A 27,183-nucleotide genomic window follows, 5' to 3' on the forward strand; every position below is an offset into this window, starting at 1 on the left:
TTAGTACTGTACTACTGTACTACTGTTTTAGACATGGAACTTCAAGTAATTTTTAGCTTTAATTTCAATAAAAGCCACTGTATTTTCTCTAACAAAATTTTTACATATGGTATACACTTAAAAGTGGATGCTACGGTGGGTGCAAAAATATATTGCTGTAACAATATTATATAGTTAATAAAATGATAAGGCAAGGCAAAAAACACCAACAGCTAAAGCATATTATCCTAAGAAAGGCACACAGTTGTCATCTTGACAAATATCTCCTTTTATTAACATTAAACAATTTGGTGGAGATGATACTTTGAGATAAAACACAGCAGAATGCTCAAGTTAAAGCAATATTTTCAAAGACATCTGAAGATTCAAAAATATATCTTGTTCTGTTGTGTGGAATAGGCATAAACATTCAAGTCAAATGGGTTTATTTCTACTACTTGCCTGCTACAAGAACTTGGGAATGTTCTATAATCTCTCTAACTGGCCTCTCTATAAAATGGGCATGATAATATCTATGTTTCAGAAATGTTCATAAAATTTTCCCATGTTTCATCTACTATTAGCATCTTCCCAATTTCTAAGCTCAAAAGGGTGCCTGCCACATAGCAGGCGCTCAATAATAAATGATGGTTTGCCATGTATGTCTTTTGGTTTGGTATAGGAAAAGCTAAGTCAGTGTCATTTAATGGGAGCGTAGGAGTAAAACTGACAAAAGAAAAATGGCACCATTTAAGGCAACAATTTTAAATATAAATTATATATGAAAAATACTAATCACTTTCATGTTTCACATAGCCAGACATGCTCTTGGCAAAAAATCTTTTGAAATATCATTTAAAAAAAGGAAAAAAGTCAAAAAATGATCACCGATAGTTATTGTTTTCCTTTTAAATATTACAACTAAACCCAATGATACCTTGATGTCTTTTACAGACTATAGTTTATTTTTTTTAATTTTTAAAAAGATTTATTTATTTATTTGAGAGAGAGAGAGAGAGCGAACACATGCACATGCATGAGTAGGAGGGAGTGGGGGCAGGGAGGGGGAGAGCAGACTTTCCCAGAGCAGGGAGCCTAACACAGGACTCAATCCTAGAATGCTGGGATCATGGATCATGACCTGAGCCAAAGGCAGACGCTTTACCAACTGAGCCACACAGGTACCCCTATATAGTTCTTTTCAAAAGAATTTCTAAGGAAAACGTTGATAATCATCAGGAATATTGATCACTATTTCTTGATCTTAATGACAAATATTTAAATTACTGAAAAGGTACCTTTGTATCTTTATTAATGGAAACACTGATTTCATTTACCTTTTGGCTAACGTAACCCATTCTTAACCTAAACTGCAGATTTCTTAGTTCAATGATGAAAAGGTTTCATTTTAAAAAGTGAAAAATCAATTCAAGGCCAAAATAGTACAGTGTTGTGTGGGCCAGGTTGAGATATGTCTGAGGATCCGATGAACTAATGTAAATTATGTTACAAACTTTTGACAAATGTTAAGTTGCTATTTTTAAAAAATATTTTATTTTTAAATAATCTTTATCCCCAACGTGGAGCTCAAATTTACAAGCCCAAGATCAAGAGTCACAAGCTCTGCCAACTGAGCCACCCAGGCATCCCCAAAGTAAATCTATATATTTGCAAACACTATTTACTTCAAAGGTTATTTAAAACATTTGGCAATCTAAGATCTTTCTGGACTCTTAAGAAATTATCACAAACCAGAAAATAAATGAATGGCCATTCTTCAAACCCTGAATTCAAAATATTTAGGATATGTTTTAAAATCTATTTACTTGCAATGCATTTGAATAAGAATTTATAAAGTTCTTTTCAAGCAGTTGTTTTCAGATTTAACTCTTTTTTTCAATGCTCTGTCATGCATGCCTTTGCATTTGCTGTTACCTCTCCTTGGACTGAGTTTTCCTCAGATTCTCTCACGGCGAACTCTCTTACTTCATAAAGTCCTTCTTTGACTATCCTAACTAAAATGGCACCCCCTTTTACCCTGTCTTATTTTTATTCATTGTTTTAATCATCTCCTGCCATTAAATATTAAATATTTCTTCACTGTCTATTATCCCATGAGACTATAAGCCTTAATGGGGCAACGACTTTTTCTATTTGCCATCTAGAATGGTTGGTAGTTGACACACAGAAGGCCCAATGATTATTTGCTTAGAAAAGGAAAAGGAAAACATTGTAACCACATCCTCAAGGAGTTCATAGTCTTCATAAGAAACATAAACTTGAAATTTATACTCATAATTAGAATTTTTATGAAATGAAGTTTTCTTAAGAAAGCATTTAAAAGACTGAATGGATACCAATGTGCAGCCCTAAACCTTATAGATAGGAATGTACTCAAAGTTCCTAAGTCAGTTATCTTAGAACATATTTTTAAGGAGAATTTAAAAGCTGGTGATAAAAATGGTCACAGATACTAAAATGTGGCTCACTCAAACTGTACTATTTCTACTATGTTGTGAATTAAGTAGGCTTTTGAGGGTATTTCTTAATCTAATATTTTTGATGGGGAAATGCTTTCCAGGTCACATCCAAATAAAAAAATGTAATAGTTTGTAATACAAACTAGCCTCAAAAAATAGATATGCCAATTCTACACAGAGATTTTATTTCCGCTTTGTTCTCATTCTAGCCAAAGCAATAGCTGCTCACTATGAGGAAAGCTGGGAACATGGTGATACCCCCAAAAAGACTTGTTTTCAAGGAGTAGAGATATGAGAGAGGGGCTGAGAGTAGGGGAAAGATCAGGTCTTACCTCCAACCCAGCCATAAAAGTTGCTCATCAATTGGGTATTTGCAACCTATGAAACGCTATATATAGTTTCGCAGAAAAAAATCCTACCATGACAAATCTATACATGAGGGTTGACAAAGTACTAGATAGGTATCTGCCTGGGCATCTTTTCTTTGTGAATTTGCTGTAACTTAATTCATTAAAATCATAAAATTCTAGCACTGGAAGAGGGAATCTTACAGATGGTCTTATTCTTTACTAACCTTCACCACCTCACCTCCAACACACACACACACATTCAAAAATAGAGAAAAATGAAATGAGAGACAGGAGATCACAATGGAACTATCTAAAAGGCTTTTTAAATGACCTTTTTTTTTTTTTTTTAAAGATTTGTTTATTTATTCATGAGAGACACAAAGAGAGGTAGAGACATAAGGAGGGGGAGAAGCAGGCTCCCTGCAGGGAGCCCAATGTGGGACTTGATCCTGAATCCCAGGATCATGCCCTGAGCTGAAGGCAGATGCTCAACCGCTGACCCACCCAGGCATCCCTAAATGACCATTTCTTTAAAAAATTATGTTATTGTAATAATTAAACAATGATTTCATCTAATGGAAGCCAAGAAATAACAATAAAATCCTCTAAGCTGCCAATGGTAAAGTGACAGGGTCCAATTGAGAAGATGATAGGGGCAAAGTCATGGAAGATGGTGGTGATTGATATCATGGGAGTTTTATTGCTACTGCTACTGTAAAACAGAGATGATTTTTGGTTGTTCATTTTGTTTTGGAGGACAACTGTTTCAAAGCATGGAATTACAGCTGTAAACATATATACAATACATTTTATTCCTTTATCCATATAATAAAAAGAAAAAACCAAGGGAATATATCCAGAAGATACATTTAGAAGACTAAACAAGCCCTTTTTCTATTATTGTATTCATTTTGAGTTATGGTAATTAAATTTAGGAAATACTGTGTATACAGAACATATTTTATGTGAACATTCTGATGAAATGTCTTAAATACATGAAAAACTAGGTAATTTGCTTGCAAAGAGCTAGTTAGCAGCAAATAAGGACCACAATACTAATTCTTCAAATTCCAAAGCAGCAATATTCTTTATATACCAAAATTCCTCATAATATATACACTACCTAATTTACAAGTAGACTATATGCTCAAAGTTTCTTAGAATTCATTTTTTTTAAGGATTTTTTTTAATTTTATTTTTAGAAAGAGAGCGCAAGTAAGCAGGGAGGGGCAGAAGAAGAGAGAGAGAGAGAATCCCAAACAGGTTCCATGCTCAGCCCCTTTTTATTAAAAAAAAAAAAAGTTAATTCCAGTACAGTTAACATACAGTGTTATATTGGTTTCAGGTGTAGAACAGAGTAATTCAACAGTACTATACATTACTCACTGCTCATCATGATAAGTATACACTTTAGTCCCATCACCTATTTCACACATCCCCCTTTTGACCTCCCCTCTAGTAACAGAACACTTATTTTTTAAAAGAGCTTTAGTCTCTTAAAGCTAGAAACAATTCTGTAAAACGATTCCTTGTCATATGCAGTGAAATTCCTCAGCTACTTAAAAAAAGATAAATGTCCTGACATATTTGATAAATTGTATCACTCATAAATCAGTAAGTCAACAGATGTGCTAATGAAAATAACAACTGACCCTCCCAAAGGTATTACTTTCTCAAATTCATGTACCATTTTGCAAATAGAAATTACTGTCTATAAATAGTACTGGAGAAAAATACAAATAAGCCGGGGCAAATTCCTAAAATGCATAGTACAGGGGGTAGCATTATAAATAGCATTATATTCCTATAAAAAGATGTGATTTCTTCTATAATTATCTTTTTCATAATATGGAATCAGAGTTGTTATTTGGTTTCATTAGGACTAAGCATTCTAGGGTACTCGCATCATTTGATAAGAATATGAAATATCTGAAAGAGTACCCAAAATCCATTTAATGAAAACCAGAAAGAAATTCACAAGTATTATTACATATACATATATGTACAAACGCAAAAGAACATTCTAAGTAAAAAGATTCCTAAATGGGCGAAGGTCTTTTCCCTCCTCCTTCTTTTAGAGTTCTAACTCTTATAATAAAAAAACTGTTTTGCTTTAGTATATTCTTTTTAACTCTCAGATTCTGATCCAAGAAATTAGGAAATAATGAATTCCACAAAATCCATTCACAGGAAATTATTTAAAATTCCAACTCATAATGCATATGATACTGTTTCAAAGCTTTATCATAATACAAACTAAAAAGCAAATAGTTGAGAATCATCTAGTAGCAAAAACAGAAGAACTGTAAAACAAAGAAGGGGTCTCAAGAAAAATTTTTATATTTATAACTTAAGTAAAATTAAGAATATTTTGTACAGAAGTTCACCAATTTTGTCAACCCCATATTAAAAAAAATTGCTTAGTTTAGACTTCCAGAATTTCCTTGATGTGCCCTATCACCCCTTCATATCTCTCAAAAGGGCAAATAAGCACTAGTCTTCATAAAGGAATTCCCATTTAAAAAGTATTAGATTTATGAAAATCATTATAAATTATAGCTTATAAAATTTAATTCAGATAAAAAAAAACCCATGTTACTATACACCTACCAGTGTTATGCCGTGATTTGAAGTAGGTAGAAAAGAACTCAGAATAAATAATGTATTCTCATAGGCTTCACAATGTTAGGCATTTCAAGATGAAGGTGATATAACAACCCCCCAAAACTATATGAACTACAAATGTTAAAAAATAAAAATTATAATCCCCCCCAAAATATTGCACAGGTATTTCAGGGCTTTTCATTTGCCAGACTCATGTATGATAAAAACATTTAAAAATCTCACACATGTGAATCTTGCTTTATACAATAGGGTATGTTCCTGAAAACTTTGTGAGTTAAACCTAATTCCAAATCTGCTTGAGAAGCTCCTAAACTAAAATGAATAATTTCTTTAGGAAAAACTACTTATTCTCATTTTATCTGTTTCAAGTAAATCAAATGTGTAGCAATGTGATTTTTCAGCATAAATTTCCAGATTCTGTAAATAATCTTGTCAGAAATTGACTTCTTAGAATAGTTTTATAGAAATAGTTTTACATTTATAGATATATGTATGTACATGTGTATACATATTGTGTATATACATATATAAACACAAAATTACATATAAAAAATGAACATACTTCCTTCTTCATGCAGGGTTGCTGAGACACAGTCCCTATAATTCTCACACACAATTCAAGAAATCAAAAAAAAGTGGATTTATTCTGTGATTCTCCCCCTAACCAGGCACACGATGTATAGTACTGCCAAACTATTTTAGTTATTGTATACAAATTATATGGAAAACTAACAAAAGCAGGAAAGTGGGGATGAGGGGACTGAATCACAGACTAGTAAGAATTAATAAAACCTTTTTCTATTGAGAATTCACTCAGTGAAATTGACACACTGCCCTTAATTACACAACAGCTTGAAAGATAGTAAATATCTGTCTACATATATTGAATCAATTTCAATACCCAAATTAACTGATTCATAATATTAATAGTCAAAGGGAAATGTTTAGTGACCACAAATGCAAACATACATGTTTACACACACATGCACACAAGTCTTAATGTCTTAAATGTTAGTTATATTTTCCAGTTGAATATTATGTAGTATAATAACCAATAAAATAAAATGGAATTATCCTTTACCAATAGTTTTAATAAAGACAGGGGCAAGAGGGCAGCCTGGGTGGCTCAGAGGTTTAGCGCCGCCTTCAGCCCAGGGCATGACCCTGGAGACCCAGGATTCAAGTCCCTGCATGGAGCCTGCTTCTCCCTCTACCCGTGTCTCAGCCTCTCTCCTCTCTCTCTCTTTTTCTGTGTGTGTGTGTGTGTGTGTGTGTGTCTCTCATGAAAAAATAAATAAATATAATCTTAAAAAAAAAAAAAGACGGGCAAGAGAACACAAAAATGCAACATAATTAGAAGCTATGTAGGTAGGGATCCCTGGGTGGCGCAGTGGTTTGGCGCCTGCCTTTGGCCCAGGGCACGATCTGGGAGACCCTGGATCGAATCCCACGTCAGGCTCCCGGTGCATGGAGCCTGCTTCTCCCTCTGCCTGTGTCTCTGCCTCTCTCTCTCTCTCTCTCTCTCTCTCTCTCTCTCTCTCTCTGTGTGACTATCATAAATAAATAAAAATTTAAAAAAAAAGAAGCTATGTAGGTATACAAAATATCTAAAATTAGTTTACTGATTTCATAACTGGATGGCATATATTCCTTACAGAGCAACAAAGGTGCAAAGACTGAAATTTAAACTCTAATCAAGCAATGGTTTGACAGTTCTAATGTCCTACACCTGCCTGTTACCATAACTCAATAGGCAATCTCAAATGAAAAATAATACTGCATATAGTACAATTTTAGTTATAAGTAACAACTGATCGTGTTTAGGAAATGAAATTCTCAAGTGTTCAGGAGTCACTGGCACTCACAAAGACAACAACTTCTGCATTCAAAGAACAGTCATTTATAATAATAAAAAAGGTTTCTGTGGATTCCCCTTATAACATCTTGATTACTGTCATCTAATCATAACACAACTGTAACTAACCTGGCTGCCATGTCAGCTTCTCTTCAAGGGGCTAGTTCTCAATCATAAATCAACCAAATGACTAATTCAACATTGTTAAAACCAGTGAGATGTTTGGAACGATTCCAGTTTTTTACATCTTTCAAAAGGTCAATGTACCTACTCAGTAACAAACTAGACTTATCTTTCAAAATGCTTCCTTCTTTTCTAGGATTGAAAAACAATGTTACCATTTAAATTTAAAATAAACTCTAAATAGTAATTAAAATGTTCATGATGTCTGAAATGGTGACCCACTAAACTATAGTTTCCTATAGTCTTCCTCTTAGGGCCAAAATCACGAATCCCTCCTCCTCCTCTTTCCTGACCATTTAAAATAGTTTTCTACATCTAAAAAACCCATGAAAATATTTATTACTGCTTCTTGCATCAGTCTTAAGTTGCTATAGTAATATTACATAATAACCTTAAAAATATATACACTTTTTCTTTTGCTAAAGGAGCAACTAATGCAAATGAAGCTTAGATACAAACGCTCCCCAAAAATGAGATGCTAACACAGATTAAAAGGATTTAGTAGTTAAAATGTATCTTAACTATTTTCATCTGCTTGCAGTGTTATAAACGATGAAAACCTAGTGTTCGTATCCTTCATAATAAAAATTTATTCTGCACTTTAATACAAAGGCTATGTTGCATAAACAGAGGATTTAAAGCTGTAGCAGAATGGCTGAATGAAAGGAAAATGGCAATCTTTCTGGCTCCAGTAGATGCCATTCCCTATCACACAATGTTTCCCACTCATAAATACATGACAAATACTTCCTCAATCATTTTTTACGAGCAGGGATGCACAGGGGGTAGTCAATGGCTAGCTTGAGGGAAAATAGGAACAGCAGGCGGCAGAAACTGTACAGAAAATGGCTATGTGGTAAATTCTCTTCTGGAACATCACTCAGTTACCCAGTCTTTGATCTTTCAGCTACAATTACACTAACTTCCACAAGATCTGATCCCCCCCCCCCCACCAAACATACACACAACCTCAAACCAGATCATTAGATATATATAAAATCTAAAATTTGATTTTATAAATAGGATGACCCATACCTCTACATTTTTATAAATTAAAATTTGCTATTTAGACAGGAGTTTGCTTTCAATTGGCTATAACCATATCATCATCACAACTGGTCTCACAAAAAACATGGGGTGTCTGGCGACAGCTAAATCACAGACTGGCGTCTCCCAAGCAGTCTGTCTACCATTAGGGTCTGGGAAATGGTATTTACTATACAATTAGAGCCAGGGAGTTCTACCTGTAATCATCCAAATACAGGTGTGAGAAGCCCCTTTGGGCAAGGAAACTGACTCATCCCTTTTCATGTAAACTTTGATGTCTGTATTGTTTCATGAAGCCTCAGGAAACCTTACCATTCATACCACGATGATTTATTAACTGAGGTCAAGCAATAAATTTTAAAATTCTTTCCCAAGGATAACAATTTTTAACACATTAATCATAAAATTTATAAGAATTTGAAGTAAGACAGTACTGATTATTTTACAGTTAATTTTCTACTGGAGGACACTGACCAGTCAGAACTGAATTTTCACGTTAAGTTTATGCTTTCTAGAACACTACCAATAAAGAAGACAAATTCAGTTTCCTATCAGGAACACAAAATGTCTTAAAAGTAATATCAACAGGGCATTTTTAGTTGCAGTAATTTCACAGAATTTATTCTAATCATTTATTGGAGTTAACCATCTGACATTAATTATTGTTTTGGCTTCCAGTCTATGAATGTTTATTTTTCAGTTTAAAGCTTCTCACTCTTTGATATCATATGGAAATGAGAATTTTTAATGGAAAATTGAAACCATGTGCATCTAAGTACTTAATGAAGTACAGGGAAAAACCGACAATATATTTTAGGAGAACGCAGATATTTTGCTTTGGATAGTTTTGATTTGTTTGTATGACTTAATAGTATAAAATACTGAGGGTCCAGTGAGGCAAGTCAAAGTGAGTGCAATGCCAAATGTGTACATGCCCACATGTTACATGAACACATGAGTTTTTGAAGTTACTAGTTAACGAAAAGAAACCTAGTACATGGGTTACATCATGTCAAAAATGATAACACATGAATGCACAGTTTTTACCTTTGTACACTTTAAAAGTATTTGAAACAGATACCTGATCTTCCTCTCCCCCTCTCACACACAGTTTTTTAAATTAAAAATAAACTTTTTTTTTAGCATTTGGTCTGGATTTTGAGTTACCCCTAGCTATAATCTCAAGTGCATATTTTAAGGCTACATGTAACACAGTATCAACACAGTTAGAAATTCCCAGTTTAAAAAGTTTAATTGCTCTAACTACATTTATTCTCATTTTGCAAAGGAAACAAACAATAATGTCTATTAAATTTAAATTTAATAAGTAAATTCGCATGATTCAATATTGTCTAATTTAATTCTGTTTGTTTTTTCTTAAGTTCTCTCAGTGTAGATCAGTTAGGAGATTCATCTCAGAATGTTCAAAACCAGACAAAGCTTTCTTAACCATTTTAAACTTTTTATTAATGAGAAAGATATTAAAATCTAACATAGCAGTAAGTTCACATGTATATGTGTTTGTGTGTGTAGAGATAGGATATGTCTGCATATTTCTGAGGGGAGAAAACTTACCATTTGTTTTTCTTTCTAATGTAGTCTTTTTCAGAAAGATTAACCAAGTAGACCATTGGTTTTGAAGTCAGAAATAAGTGTTTATTCAACACTTCGATCTACAGTGAGAGATAAAGAATCCTTTTTAAAAGTTGAGTAAGTCATTGAATAACTTGAAAGTAAACTCTTTTCAAACAAGTAGCCATTTTCATTTTCCTAATTCTTGTTTCTAAGGGATTAGCAGTTATGAAATATCATGAGTAGGGGGAGAGAAAATATAACAACAAGCCTGGGGATAAGCAATCATTGATAGAAATAATGTTTAACTAGATATTAACAATAATAAAATATAAAATAATGAAAAATCTAAATTGTTCTCCAAGAAATCAAAGCCAAGACAGAAAGAGAAGGCATGATATTTGTAACTTACCTCTTTGTCGTTCCAATCATGATAGAAGCGAACAGGTTTCTTTTGATCTATAACCCAGGATTTGACTTTGCACATTATATCCTGCACAATATTGAGAAAAAAAGTAAATACAAGATGAACACTAGACACTTGGATACTAAATATTAAAATTAAGCTTTCAAATCTTCAAAATAAAAATTCAGGTTTTTTTGAAAGGGGAACTAAGTCACACACGTAATCATTTTTCAATATCTCATTAAAAATCTAACACCAATAAACATTGTTGTGGCACTAACATTTTAATATATAAAATGTGGAATACTAGCAAAATTAGTAACAGTCTTAAAGATTTCAAGATATTTCATATACACCAAAGACTGTAAGAGTAAATAATATTTCAACATCACCTAGTGATGCCACTTGCAAAATAAACATGCTATTAGGAAATGGAGGGAGGGGGAATACTGGAAAGAGACTGAATTACAATTTTTTCCTTAAAAAGAAAAACAAACAAAATAGGCGAAATTGAACCTATTATTGATGATTTACCCTCCAAAATATGAAATCAACTGACCAAACCCTTTTAATTCTGAATTAATTTTTTGCCAACACCTTCTTCCTGCCCACTTCTCCTGTCCCTGCTCCAACACCGCCCCCCCACCCAACCTGCCAAAGCCTCCATTACACAATGGCAAGAGCCCTGCACTGGTGACCTCCAACCAGCTGCATTCACTTTCAGAACATCTCTCTCTGCTGGAAATCTAAAGGCCTTTTAGTTAGCAAGCTAGTGTGCATTCAGAAGGAGTAACTGCAGGAAGAGCCCAATGTGCTTTGTTTCTCTAGCCTTTCTTCACAGAAAGATTAATCATCTGTGAAATGGAAACGGCAAACAGCAAGTGACACAAACTGAACCCTTCAAGTCTTTCCTCATCAGTTTTGTGGTTCTGAATCTAAAAGCTGCGTGTGGCAAGGTTCTTCTTACAGGCAGGTGTTAATAAAAGGCTCTTGGGTCTGAAAGGTCAAACTTAGCTCTTCCAGAAGAAGTGCGTTTGAGAGTCATCTGGTTTTTTGTTGTTGTTGTTAAAGATAATTTATGGATATATTTTAAATATGCATTTCTCACAAATTTATTGAAATACACAATTATTAGTAATAGATTTTTTGGGTTTTCATCGATGTATTTACCATAAATCAGTTATTTTTCTATAAATATCTACTTGTATAAATTACCTCAATATTTAGTATACCTTCCTTCCAAATCTTGCTGTTACCAACAGGAAAAATAAGGAAAAAGCCCTATGTCCTTAGATCCTGATTTGAAACTCTCCAGGAAAAGGACTTCCCACAGATTTTAACAAGGAAGGGGCAAGCTGAAAACTTTTAATGAAATCTAACATGTTCTGCTTAAGAATAATCACTTTTACTCTTCTATAACTGAATTTCACTCATAAATGTTTAAAAGTGGCTAATGTAACACCATTTCCTACAAGGAGAAGATCAAAGTGCTATATTACAAATGCATTATGATTAAAAAAGCCCTGTGCAGCCTTGCTATTAACTGTTCTTTAAACCCTAAAAGGCTTCCCATAGATCTCACTTGGCACTGCATATACAACCTTTGACAAGTAATGTAGACCATTTTTATTCATTGCCTAAAATTGTAGGCAATTATGTGCGTCACACTGGCCACCTGCAAATTCTGAATGCCTGCTCCAGTTGTCAGTGCAAAAAACTAATGTCGGAGGGGATTAATCTAGGGGGAGAGAGTCCTCTTTAATGGCTCCAGCAGGTGAAATGGCCCAGCTGGTTACTATGATGAGTGGCCAGAACAGCTTATGTAGAGACACGCAACAAGATTATACAAAAGAAGGAGAAAACAGTGGTACCATCTTATATTTGGTTCCATTAGTTTTTTCAATTAAAGAAAGAAAAGAGAAGAAAATAGACAAAAGAAAATCAAACCAAAAATAAGGAAGGAAATTAAATTTTAATCATACAAAAAGTGTAAAATACTTTTGTAACTATAAACATTTTTACAAAACCAAAAGGCCTCAATAAATGCTGATCATTAGTGAAGGAATTTCAGTATTTCTCTTTCATTTTAAATTAACTACACAATCACTCCACACATTGAAATCTTATCACAAAATCTTTTTGGCATTAGTTTTTTTCCCCCTCATACCAATACACCATACTACAAATTAGAAACAAATTTGAAAGAGAACTTATAATTAAAGTTCTCAAACAGTATATTCATTAAAGCCACATTCAAACCTTTTAAGAAAAATTTATAGATTATAACCAAATATTTTGACAAGTTGAAAGTAAAAATGTTTTAAAATTTAAAATGTTTTCTTTTTTACCCAGTACTCTTAATTATCTCCATAAGATTCAATAGCCAAGAAAAGACACCTTAGATTATTAAAAGATGCCAATTTACTTAAGACAAAAAAGACCACTCTCAGATAAGAATTTTACATAAATGATCATTATATGTGTTGTGCTATTTCTCTTACAGAAAAATTAATTTTAATTTAGCAAAAAAATTAAAAGATGTTTTATGTTCCTTATCTGAAAAACTTCTAATCATATGAATAAAAACATTTGGACATATTTGTATGTAATATTTAATGGACTAAGTTTTTTCTTATGCTTATATAAACACACATGTAAATACTTATGATGAGAACAAGAACAGGTTCCAGTTAACTGAATATCATTAACTGAGAAAATAACCTAATACATACTTAACCTACTCCTAACAATTTAGAATACAATAAAAACATAGGGATACCTTAATGCTTGAGGCATCAGAAATTACTTTAAGATTTCATAATTTCATTAGCAGTATCATTATGCAGGAATACAGATGTAGGAGGATAACTTTTGATAACTTTAACAAAGTCCTCACTTTCAAAATCCTATATACATAATGAAGATCAGGAAAAACTTCATGGATATTTGAACTTCTTGGTTATTTTGCTGTGATGTGAGAATACTGATTGGAGAGGCAATAGCTTAATGCTTAAGTGTGAAAATAAATCCTAGGTCTACCATTAACCAGGTCTGTGATCTATTACTTCATTGGTAAACACAGATGATGGCACTATCTACTCCTGGGAATTGTTGTGAAGATCAAAAGAGATAATGCATATAAGGTATATAGCACAGTCCTTGGCACAGAGTAAGTTCTCATTAAATGTGAGCTGCTGTCATTGTTATTATGATACTGAAAGATTAAACACTAGTCATCTACAAAATGGCAACATATTCCCTTGGATATTCCCTTAGAGCACATAAGGGAATTCTCCAATCTGAATATTGTTCATTAGTCCTTTTCTTTAAGTTTTGTTGAAGGTTTGCCAAGAATACTGGCTTTTTTTTTTTTTTTTTTTTTTAAGTGAAATCTCAATTCAGGCTTCTAGTCTTAACATTCTACAAGAACTAGTTTTTACTGAACTAACTACCTTTTAACTAAAAAGAAAATCCAAACTTAATCTTGAATTTCTCACTCATATGCTTTGACTCTTCTTACTAATTGTCTCACATTTAACTTAAGAAATGCTTTATTTTCTTGATGTATTTTATTATTGTTGTTAATAGCAGTTGTAATGTTTCTAGGCTCACAGAGAACGTGTGACTTGCCTAAATTCCCATAGCCAGTAAGTGGCAGAGCTAAGATTCAAATTCAGGTCTAAATGACTACGAAATTCATGTTCTGTCCAATCACCTTTGCCTATTTGTCTTCCTTCCTGTTCTTCTAGTTGCTCTTTGTTTAGCCTAGTTATTCTTAAGGTTGTTATTCCTCATTCTTGGTCCAAGGTCATCAGGGAAATTTAATATTCCTACTATCCAGGTATAATAACTGTCAATTCATGTATCACAAAAATAATTATTTTTCTTTGCACACAATAACATAACTGACTTCCTAAGACTACATACTAGACTTCTCTATTTTAGTATTCTCTAGTTTCCATAGCAAGAATTATTAATCTGTGACCCATAAGTAGATGTCAGGGGTTCCCTAACATCCTAAAATTGTACATAAAGTTCTATGTTTATGTGCCTTTGAGGGATGATGGCACATATCTTCCAAATGCTTTTTAAAAGGGATTCATGATCCAAAAATCCAAGAACCAGAGTTGTGATTTTGTAGCAATACTCAAATACCCCAACAATAGCCAATTAAGTAAATATTCTAGGTCCATGGACTCCCAGACCTGAGGTCCATAGACACTAACTTAAAATTTGTTTCACGACAAATACCCACCATTTGCTTCAACGTGGATGGAACTGGAGGGTATTATGCTGAGTGAAATAAGTCAATCGGAGAAGGACAAGCAGTGTATGTTCTCATTCATTTGGGGAATATAAATAATAGTGAAAGGGAATATAAAGGAAGGGAGAAGAAATGTTGGGAAATATCAGGAAGGGAGACAGAACATAAAGACTCCTAACTCGGGGAAACGAACTAGGGGTGGTGGAAGGGGGGAGGAGGGCGGGTGTTGGAGGGGAATGGGTGACGGGCACTGAGGTGGACACTTGACGGGATGAGCACTGGGTGTTTTTCTGTATGTTGGTAAATTGAACACCAATAAAAATTAATTAAAAAAAAATTAAAAAAAAGGAAAAAAAATAAAATAAAATAAAATAAAATAAAATAAAATAAAATAAAATAAAATAAAATAAAATTTGTTTCAGCCAGACTTTGACTCAAAACTCATCTGTACTTATCAACATGATGCTGATAAAAATTCTAGCCATTATAATGTAGAACATAATTCTAGTTAAAATTATAACAGGGATGTTGGAGAATGTTAAAAATTGAATATATCAGGGCAGCCCTGGTGTCTCAGCGATTTAGTGCCACCTTCAGCCCAGGGCATGATCCTGGAGTCTCAGGATCGGAGAAGAGGAGTCCCACTTCGGGCTCCCTGCAGGGAGCCTGCTTCTCCCTCTGCCTGTGTCTCTGCTTCTCTCTTGTCTCTCATGAATAAATAAATAAAATCTTTAAAAAAAAAGAATTGAATATATCATTATTCTAAAGAAATGAACTGCTTGAGAGTAAACAATATTTAGAGAGAAAAATATATGACTTGCCTTGATATGTATTAAATCATTAAGCTACAGTAATTATAATAGTGTGATACTAGCACAATAAGAGATTTGGATTAGGGACAACCGAAAAGCCCATTATTTTCAGGTTTGTTAAAAAATTATGGGACATTCATATTCATAAGAACATTAATTTTGCCATCAAAAGATTAGGGTTTGAGTTCTGGTTCTACCACTTCCTGTGTAACTTTGGGACAGGTTACTTGTCCCAACAACGTTACTTAACAATGTTACTTAACGATGTTACTTAATGTTTCTGTTTTTTAAAATTGGGATGGGAAGATTCCAATTCAACACATGGTGATTATGAGGATTAAATGAAAAAATACATGTAAAGTAACTGCCTCAACTCCAAGCACATACCTAATGCTCAAAAGGTATTAAGTATTATTATTTATGGCAGGATGCATAATGTGATTCCATTTGTGGTTTTGAGACAACATATAATACATATAAACAAATGTACTCAAATAATGAAACTGGATAGATGCCATACCAAATTGTTAGCAACAGAAATTTCTAGAAGATTGGATTCCAGAGATACTTTCCCTTTCTGCCTACAATGCTGTTTTATTTATTTTAAACCAAAAAAAAAAAAAATCATCTTTACAATAGCAAAAAAAAATTAAGATATTTACAGTGTGAGGGGGGAAGGGAGGACTTCATCTATTCACTGCTCACCATCTGTAATCCTAAAATTTGATGACTAAATAGAAGAGACCTGGCAATTTATCAAGGTGACTCACTCTTATTCTGTAATAATTATAGCTTCCAAGTCTGATACGTCCCTCTAGCCAAATCCATTATCCCAATACCTGATGCTGACACCCAGATGAGTTGGTCTGTGCTGGTTAGGTGGCTTTAACTAATACACAGTCAACAATGCACTCAGACCAAAAGAATGGAGGCCAAGGCTTCAGCTCAAAATAGTCTGGCTAGGAGGAGTACAGTAATACAACTTCTTGCTCCAACCCAGAATATCCCCTTTAAATATTCCAAATTGGGGAAAGACCAATCTGTGTTTTCTCTCATGAAATAGACATCCATTGTGTATTCTAACTTGATATTTAGGATCTGCCTGAATCAGAATATTCAACATCTGTTGCTCTACTAAATGAATGTTGTTTATGGAAACCAAAGTATTGATTCTTGACTACTATCTTTTTACATATTTCAGTGACTAAAACTCCCAGAAAAGAATCAACAAAGGACTCAACTAAGAAAACTGGCAGCAATGCTCTACGTGTGTTGTATGTGTGTGTCTATGAGTGTGTAAGGAAGATGTCATTCAAAAATTGAAATAATAGGTTAATTCAATCAATAATCTGGGTAAAATGTACATTGGTAATTGTGGGTTTTCAGTTATGTGATTCACTGAAGTAAACAGTGAAAACTTAACATAGCAAAGCTCTTGGCCTATCAGCCATTACACTGAGTGGCAACTAAAATAGATATGCAATTCATTCTTGAGGTATAGATTTCAGGAGGATTTGAACATTACTAAATAGAAGAAGGCAACAATCCTGTATGATCCCTGTAAATAGTCTGAATGGCTAGGATACTTGGGTGGCTCAGCAGTTGAGCACCTCCCTTCGGCACAGGGCATGATCCTGGAGTCCTGGGATCGGGATCGAGTTCCACATTGGGCTCCCTGCAGGGAGCCTGCTTCTCTCTCTGCCTGTGTCTCTCTGCCTCTCTCTCTCTCTCTCTCTGTGTGTGTCTCTCATGACTAAATAAATAAAAATCTTAAAAAAAAAAAAAGAAAGAAAAAATCATTCCTTTCTATTACTCTGCAGTACCATCTTCACCACAAATCAAATTGTATTTGTGTCTGTATATCCATTCTGTTGCACATGTTCACTGTTAGGCAAGGCGAGAAAGTGTAAGTCAGGCAAGGCTAAATCACAAAGAAATCTGTGAGCCATGGATTTTATGTTGGCAGTATCTTTACAGGAAGATGGTGAGGTATTTTAATCAAGGGAATAAGATAGATCTGCACTTTATATTTGTGGAAAAGAAGGGCAAAGTCAGTTAAGCTGCAAAAATAAAGCAAGCATAATGAAGCTCAAACTGAAAAAGTCATGAAAATAGGAGGAAAAGATATAGGGAATATTTGGGAGATAAAATCAATAGGATGGGATGTAATGGTAGAGGAGAAAGAGGAATCAGATATTAGTTTTCAGTTCAAGTAATTCGGTTCTATTAACTGAGGTAGAGACTGAAAACAGGCTATGAAAGAAAGATGAATGAATGCAGTTCAGCCTCACCACATACTTGTAATACCTTGTTCTTTCATAAAATAATCCTTTAAGTCATATAAGAATAGTTCTTGAAGGATACATAAACTCTAAAGAGGAAAAAAGTATAAATGAGAAGACAGAAGTAAGAGAATTATGTTTTACAGTATACCCTTTTGAATCTTGTGAAAGATATACCTACTACATATACAAGTATTTTTAATGATTTTTTAAAGTTTTACATAGATCAACTTTAAAAACTGCCATAAGAATAATAGAAGATACCTGTTAATAGCTGTATCTTTTGGGGGACATTATTTAACTCAGAGATACTGACAGGAAAGAAAAGGCTCAATTACAATTTCTGGTTGCCTTCTTTGGTTGTCTAATTTAAATTGTTAGTTCTATGAATATTTTTTAAGTGTGATAATTTCCAAATAACTGATCAATACAAAATAAGTTGTTCTTTAAAGCCTCTTACTTACATTTTCCAAATTTTGTCTTTCCAGATGAAATGTGTATATATTTAGAATAGATTTAAAAATCAACCTTGGCGGCACCTGGGTGGCTTAGTAAGTTGGGCATCCAACTCAAGACTTTGGCCGAGGTCATGATCTCAGAGTTGTGAGGTTGAGGTCGCATTAGGGGAATTTGCTTGAAATTACCACTGACTCTCCACCTGCTGAAATGCGCGTACCTGCCTGCATACCTGCATACTTTCTCTATCAAATCAATCAATAAATAAAATCTTTTAAAAAAATCAACCTTGATCTTAATGCCCTTGTGTTAATGTTATACCATAAACCATCTTCCAAAAAGATATGTTGAAATCCTAACTCTTGGTACTCAGAGTTTGATCTTATTTGAAAATTAGTTAAGATAGGCCATACCAGAGTAGGGTAGACCCTCAGCCCAATTATGAGTGGTGTCCTTATAAGAGGGGAATTTGGACAGAAACATGGAGAGACAGAAGCAGAGACTGAAGCTATATACAGCAACAAACCAAGGGATGTCTAGGGCTACCAGAAGCTAAAAAGACAAGAAAGGATTCTCCTCAGGATTCAAAGGAAGTATGGCCCTGCCATGCTGACACTTCAATGTAAGACTTCTAGTCTCCAGACTGTGAAATAATACATTTCTATTGTTTTATTCCAGTTTGTAGAATATGTTATGGCAGCCCTAGGAAACTAATTCACTTGGCTAATACCAATAGGAATGTTTATTGCACACTTGCCGTCTTTAATGCCTGTTTTATCACAGACAGCAAGACCCACTATAAAAGATGTCTTTATGTTAGAATATATCAATCTTAGGAGAGATTCTGTTTTAGCATATAAAAGTTCTAATCTGGGGTGCGCCTGGGTGGCTTAGTCAGTTAAGCATCTGCTTTCAGCTCAGGTCATGATCCCAAGGTCCTGGGATGGAGCCCTGAGTCACATCAGGCTCCCTGATCAGTGGGGAGTCTGCTTCTCCCTCTGCCCCTCCCCCTGCTTGTACTCTCTCTCAAATAAATAAATAAAATCTTTAAAAAAAAAAAAAAAGAAAGAAACTCTGAGGCACCGGAGTGGCTCAGTAGGTTAAGGGTCTGCCTTGGGCTTAGGTCACGATCCCGGAGTCCTGGGATCGAGCCCCACATTGGGCTCTTTGCTCAGTGGACAGCCTTATCCCTCTCCCTCTGGCTCTGCCTACTTGTGCTATCAAATACATGAATAAAATCTTTTTAAAAAAAGTTCTAATTTAAGTTTTTCCTGCTTATTTACAAAAAATACAAATGACATCCAAATTGAGAAAATGGAAATTCATAAGAAGAGAGGCTTGAAATGTTGAATTTTTGAAAGACTATCCAGAAAACAGACACATCTGAATGAATATTAAGGAATATTCAGATACAGAGTAAATAAAATGACCTAATTTTTTTATGACTTTCAAGTAGTTATCTTTTTTGTAGCCTATAATCTATGTCCAATTACAGTCCCGCCAATCATTTTATTTTTTTTCCACCAATCATTTTATACCTTTAGACCATTTGTTAGAAAATATAAGGAAGTTTTTTTTTTTTTTTCCAGAACTCTCTTACAAGAAAGTTAATATAATCACATAGGTACTGTCTTGGGAAAACTAGAGATAAATCTGAAGCAATGAAAAATATAAAACATTACCAAATTAAACCTGTGATACCCCAAAATAACTAAAAATAAATACAACGATTAGGACAAAAAATTAAAAGGCACATTGGCTGAAGGGATGTATAGCAGAGACTGCTGTCTGTCCATACATTCCCTCTGCCCTCACAGGTCCAGTACATGCTAATGGCTTCTTGCTGTAAGGATCTATAACTCTCCCTAAGCATCATGGTCAGATCATACAGACATCAGGTGTCAGGGAGTTAACAATCCTAGAAGCAGCCCATACCCAATGACTGATGGATATTAGTAGATAATCACCCCAGTATCCTCATCATTCCAACAGAAAAACTACAAGACACTTTCTACACTGTTTTCCAGAAGTTCCTAACAGAACTGAGCCCCAGCTACTCAGGTTACCTGCTTGTTTACATATAATGTCTCAGTTTCCTTCCCTTCCTGGTCTTAATTTCTCACTCCCTGAAGTGTGCCTCCTAAAATAGCTCCTAAAGAAACCACCTGCACTCCCAATTGTTGCCTCGGAGTCTACTTCTGAGGAAACCCAATCTAAGATATTAACCTAAGTTTAGATTAAAAGGTAAAGGGTCTCATATATGACTCAAAATGGCATTGCAACTGCAAATAACACAGTCTTGAGAAAACTCCTAATGAGTTTCTTCTTAGCCTTTGTTTATAAATTACATTGTTCACATAATTTTTCAGGTTAGTGGAGATGGAATTGATCCTAAAGCCTATAACTTCTCATAAACTGGTTAGCTGTGGGAAGATGAAGAGAATTAAGACTGGTAAGTAATGGGAATATTTTTGGGTGCTAATAATGTTCTATTTCTTGACATGCAAGTAGGTTTTACTAGCCTTTATTTTACAACTATTTTTTTATTTTATTTTTTTTAAGATTTATTTATTTAATCATTCATGAGAGACACAAAAAGAGAGAGAGAGAGAGGCAGAGACACAGGCAGAAGGAGAAGCAGGCTCCATGTAAGGAGCCCGATGTGGGACTCAATCCCGGGACTCCAGGATCACGCCTTGGGCCGAAGGCAGGTGCCAAACCGTTGAGCCACCCAGGGATTCCCCTATTTTACAACTATTTTTTAAATACATAGAGGTCAATACATTTTTTAGGAATTTTACAATTAAAAAAAAAAAAAAGACAGGGGTGCCTAGCTGGCTGTCAGTAGTAGAGCATAGACTCTTGATCTCAGGATCATGAATTCAAGCCCCATGTTGGGCCTAGACCTTACTTTAAAAACAAAAACAAAAACTTATTGGTCCTGCAGTCAGATTGATCTGGTTGAAAAACTTGGCCTGCAATTTACTAAACATGAAATCTTTAGCAATTCATAAAACTTCTTGGAATTTAGGTTTCCTCAGTTTAAACATGGAAATAATATGTATACTTGATGTTGTGAGGTTTAAATAAGATAACATATATAAAAAGTGTCCAACAATGCCTGGCTCAATAAATAAGAAAAATAAGATGTCCCTTCACTAAATGATTCAGAATTGTAAAAGATCTTAATTCTCTTCAAATTGAGTTACTGATCCAACCTAAATCCTATTTTTGCTAACAACTAAGAAAAGGTTCTTAAAGCCATGTGTTTTACCATATTTACTGTACCGGGTTTGCTATAAGAATGTACAGCATACATTCTCAGTGAGGGTGATATTATTCCTAGAGGAGCAAAAGATTGATTCTTATGGATGAAAAATACTTAGTTATTAAAATGGCTTGTGGCCCTCCAAAACTCAAGCCTATCCAACAAATCCTTACTCATTAGTATTTAATTTCTCTCATTAGTGAGAGGTTAAATTAATTTTAATTAAATTTTAATTAATTTTTTTCCCTAGGGACAGTGATAGTGGAAAAAAAAACACACTAATCTATAATTTATTCTGAAGCAGCTAAATCTAATATGAGGAAAGTAAACGATGGAATTTTCACAGTTTTGGGAAACAAGAAAATTAGCTTATAATGCTTTCTATCTATCCAGAAGAGCTGAATGGGAAAAGGGAATAGGGAATGGGGAGGTGTTCAGATTTTTCCATAAACACAAGTCCAAGCAATGCTTTCAAATCAGAAATTTTAGGAATATGCTTAGAAATAAGAAAAATACTATTACAAGGAATTTTAAAAAGCACTCAACATATTAGTCTTCTTTGAGAGAAAAACCCAGGAAATGGTAGCCCAAGAATTTAAGAAGAACCTGATGTTCCTTTCTCTCATTTCAGTAAAAAGCAATATTGATTACTTTTAAGAGTAATGTTTCTGAAAGACATAAGGATGTCCGTAAGTTTCAATAAACTAAGGAATGACTGCTTAAGACTTTATTCTAATCACTACCATGCTGTTTGGGGCAGATGAATTGCTTTCAATCACAACATCTTTCTCACAACTTTTTCCCTTTTATAAAAAGGAATATTTTTCATACCCATACTTTTAAACCCCTTCTCTGTCCTAAATTTTATACAAATTCCCTCAGATAAATCTCCCTTTTCTCTATTCTATTTGAATAGGAAATACCTGTATAGCCATGATGTTAAGAGAAGTAAAATGATTTGCACTTGTTCCAGACTACCATGGAAATCAGGTCTCCCTGGTTCTAAGACCACACACTATCAACCATAATTTACTGATAGTATACTCAAGTTTTAAAGGCTGATTCTGTAATTGATTTCTTCCTTAAGGGTGTAGAACTTCCAAGGGTGCCTGGATGGCTCAGTCAGTTAGGTGTCAGACTCTTGGTTTCAGCTTTGCTCACAATCTCAGCGTCATGAGATCAAGTCCTTTGGAGAAGTTAGTCCTCAGTTCAGAATCTACTTGAGATTCTCTCCCTCTCCCTGTGGCTCTCCCCTAGCTGCTCCCTCTCTTAAATAAATAAAATCTTTAACAACAATAACAACAAAAACGAGTATAGCATTCCCTAATCATGAGTTTTCCAAACATATTACATATTAATAAAAAAGGGAAAAGATGTTTCCAGAAACAAGAAAATTAAAAATACACATATGTATTAAAAATACATGAAAAATTAAAGATAGAAAAATCCTTCCCATAACAAAAAAACACAAGAAGAAAATACAATTTAGGGAAGATATTACTAAATGAGGAAATAAATAATTTTTTAAGAAGATTTTAAGTAATCTCTACACCCAACATGGAGCTCAAACCCACAACCCCAAAAATCAAGAGTAGCACTCTCCACTCACTGAGCCAGCCATGTGCTCCAAGAAAATATATAATTAAGGCCATTGATTTTTTAATGTAAAAGACCACCTGATCATGCTTAAACTAAAAGCTTCAAAACTGATTTTTGAAACATTATACTATGACTAATAATTATTCACTGTAACGTGATAAAAACACATTTGAATATTAAAGACAATGACATGTGATTTTCACTCCATAAAGACTAAAATTCTTTCTAATAGTATATTCAGTCAACCGCTATGGAAGACCAAGTCCTTGTATAAATCACTTCTTCAAATCCACAAACCTCATATATTTAGTTGGAGCTCTAAATCCGTAATTTTTTCATCATTAAACTACACTTCTCTAACATTAAAACTTGAGGATATACATAGAAACTACATGAACACTCAATATTACTGCTAAATATGCTTGCTAAGAACACCTTAAATAGCCTGTCATCATGACCCTTTGTTGCCAAAAGAAAATGAGGGTGCTCCATGGTTTTTTAACAGAATTATCCTTGGATTCAAAAATTCTATAACAATATTAGACACTTTATTAGATGCATTATTTTAAAAACTTTAATCAAAAAATGAACTCAAATATCAAAGAAGCTATAAATTTTTACTTACATATTCAGGTTTTAATTTTTTATCTCCTCCTCTCACAGCCACTTTTTCTAGTTTATCTATAATGGGCCCAATCATTTCCTCATCTTTAAGCTGAAGCTCTTCGTGTATTATTTCTATATCTCGAATAGGATCTACACTTCCTTCAACATGCGTGATATCATCATCTTCAAAAGCACCTAAAATGAATTAAAGAGAAGCAATCCAATGAACAATACAGAAGGCCATTATTAAAGATTCCTAGAAGGTTAACAACTTATTTAAATTATTCTGAATTCTCGCAAGTAGGACACAGTATATATTTTTTTGTTCTATTTAGTAATATTTAGGGCACTGGCAACAAAACAGTAATTCAAGAGCCTCAACATTTCAAAAACTGATTGAAATAAATAAAATTATGATCTATACAGAAAGAAAATTATGCTCCAGAACTACTGCTATTTTCAGGTTTGGTACATTAAAAGATACTGAATTCCAGGCATGAGAGCCTGAAGTTCTAAACTGCACTGTTAGGGTTTCCAAGGGAAACCAGATTTGGGGTGGGGGGGGTGGGTGAAATCATCTGGCAGACCTCTTCCCTGCTTCAATCTACTTTATCACTGTGGTTCTGACGGTGATTAGATAATGAACCACTCAGACACACAATTTACACAGCAGCTAATTTCATCGGCCTGATTTGAGGGTATGGTTTTTAGGGGGCTATCAAAGAAGCAGATGAAGGTGCATTTGTCATATATGAGTGACAACCATTCACACTATCTGAACAAAATGGTGCTGGCCCTTATTAGAAACACATGCTATTATCACATATTTAAAGTGCAGTTGAAGCCATAATTTCAAATTGCCAACTGGAAACATAAGGGTAAAACAACCAGATATTACTGAAGCATGTGTACTGACTTTATGCCCTTTTGAAGACATAATGTGGCAACATAATTCAACTGGGATTTACTCAAATTACCAGATAAAGAACAGTATCACAAAAATGAACAAATACTGAAAAATATTAGAAACAGAAAGCAGTGATATACCCACAAAACAAAAAACACATTTATAAATAAATTAATTTAAATTACCAACTAGACTACATACCCAAAATGAGATGTTTTCAAACATAAAGCATTGATTACTTTAGATAAAGATATCATAGGAATCATGAGACCATTTGATTGAGTTTAATAAGAGGAAAACAGTGACCATAGCTTATTCTTCCATACTGAAGACCAAGATGTTCCCATTACCAGTTACAAAGAATTTTTAAATATAATTTTCTAGAATTAAAAATAATTAAGCTGTCTGTACAACTATTCAATAATATAAATTTAAAAACACAAGGTTTTGTTGCAAGTAAAATATAAGTACTTATAACAGTTAACTATTCTTAATATAATAAATAGCGCCACATAAATTATATGAACAAAACTAGTAAGAAATGAGGATGTAGATTATATCGTATTAGTAAACACACTGGACAGACAGTGATTTAGGTACATTTTTTGAATATTTGGAAAGTATGAAAAAAGTCTTCCTGGAAGCACAATGATATTTATCACATTTGGAGGCATCTTACACAAATGACACAATAAAGTAGGAAAATAAAAAGTTAGTTTCATGGCAGAGCAACAAAGACAGTACAGTATGGTCAGTTCAGTCATAAAAATAACTACACTTTTTATGACACTCCAAATGAAAAATATCCTATACAGTCATCTTTAAGTAAGAACCAATGAGTTAACTATAGTGATGTCTGCAACAACAGTAAATGCATCAGTAGGTTTTAAATGGCAATTTCTTAATTGTAACCCTCAATTTTAACCAAGTAGATAACAAAGAGAAACTTAGGAATTGCAATTCTTCTGGAAGCTAAGAAAATAAAGCTCTCTGATCATCTGAATTAATCCAAGCAGAAAACTAGAATAAAGGGAAATACCACTTGTCTATCTTACAACCTTTTTAAATTATCCTCTAGATTGCACTTTGCCTGGAATCTGTCAAGGATTTGTCTAGAAAAGAAGTTATGACTGTATCATCACCAATCCATTTCCCTACTATGAGAAAAAAATTCAAACCATAGACCCTGTACATTCTGGATTGCACTGCTATTCCTATGCCTGAAAGTTAGTATTCTTATTTATTATATTCATTTGCATGTAATGTGGGAACATACTATGAGAACTTAAATTTATTTTTTATAATATTGGCAAAAATTAAGTAAAGGGAACATTAAAGTTACCCTTTAAAACTGAATATCCTTGTGATGAAATGAGACAACTGTAAAATAGAAGTTTACAGAAATTTGGTGGCCATATGAGCAACTTCCCATTTCTTAGAACTAAAAAGTTAGAGATTACTTCCCAAAGAAAGATATGCTCCTAGGTCAACAGACTTCACTGTACACTTACCTACGTTACAGCATTCCTCCACATCTTACCTGTTTTTTTTGTTTGTTTGTTTTTGTTTTTTATTTATGATAGTCACAGACAGAGAGAGAGAGAGAGAGAGAGAGAGAGAGGCAGAGACATAGGCAGAGGGAGAAGCAGGCTCCATGCACCAGGAGTCCGACGTGGGATTCGATCCCGGGTCTCCAGGATCGCGCCCTGGGCCAAAGGCAGGCGCTAAACTGCTGTGCCACCCAGGGATCCCCCATCTTACCTGTTTTAATACAAGATGTAGTGGTTAGGGTAGCCCCGGTGGCCCAGCGGTTTAGTGCCGCCTTCAGCCCGGGGTGTGATCCTGGAGACCTGGGATAGAGTCCCACATCAGGCTCCATGCATGGAGCCTGCTTCTCCCTCTGCCTGCTTCTCTCTCTCTCTCTCTCTCATGAATAAATAAATAAAATCTTAAAAAAAAAAAAAAAGATGTAGTGGTTAAAAGTAAATCAGATAAGATATGTAAAGTGCCTAGCAGAAAATCCCACACATAAACTCTTTCGGTAATTGGGGCATATACTATTTTTCTAAATGATGTAGGAATTGGTAATTTAGAAGAAATTTCATAGAAATATATTCAAACATTAGCTTTGAGTAATATTATTTCATGTTACTCAATTCACCTTGGAATTGGTTAAAATAAGTTTTATGAATTTATAGAGATTTCCCCTAAGTCTTCTTAGTTCACCAGAACTCTTTTGCCCTAGTCCACGGCCAAAGTTATTTATTTCAGCTTCATTTTAACTAAAACAATGATTATTATAATTGTTCCAATTATTATCATCATTCCTCTTTGAAGGAGACACTTTACTGATAAAGAAGAGGACTCTAGTCATTTTTAAGACTATATCACATCGAATTGCTTTATGAGAAAGTTATTTCCATTTCAATTCTCTTCAGTCCTTTTGAATATGTCAAAGAGAAAAATCTCAGTTTGATGCTGTTGGTATTTAA

General features: G+C 34.0%; 1 protein-coding gene across 1 annotated transcript in view; it reads right to left on the minus strand.

Annotated features, from left to right (window-relative positions):
* The window catches only part of OLA1 (Obg like ATPase 1), a 163,869-nt gene that overhangs the window by 38,049 nt on the left and 98,637 nt on the right, over window positions 1–27,183 (minus strand). The window contains exons 5-7 of the mRNA XM_041723246.1: window positions 23,804–23,979; window positions 10,504–10,584; window positions 10,095–10,192 (exon numbers count right to left, since the gene is read on the minus strand). Of these exons, the coding sequence (XP_041579180.1) occupies window positions 10,095–10,192; window positions 10,504–10,584; window positions 23,804–23,979 (355 nt within the window). The remainder of the gene's footprint in view (window positions 1–10,094; window positions 10,193–10,503; window positions 10,585–23,803; window positions 23,980–27,183) is intronic.

The sequence above is a fragment of the Vulpes lagopus genome, chromosome 11 (assembly GCF_018345385.1).
Source record: "Vulpes lagopus strain Blue_001 chromosome 11, ASM1834538v1, whole genome shotgun sequence".
Taxonomy (NCBI): Eukaryota; Metazoa; Chordata; class Mammalia; order Carnivora; family Canidae; genus Vulpes; species Vulpes lagopus.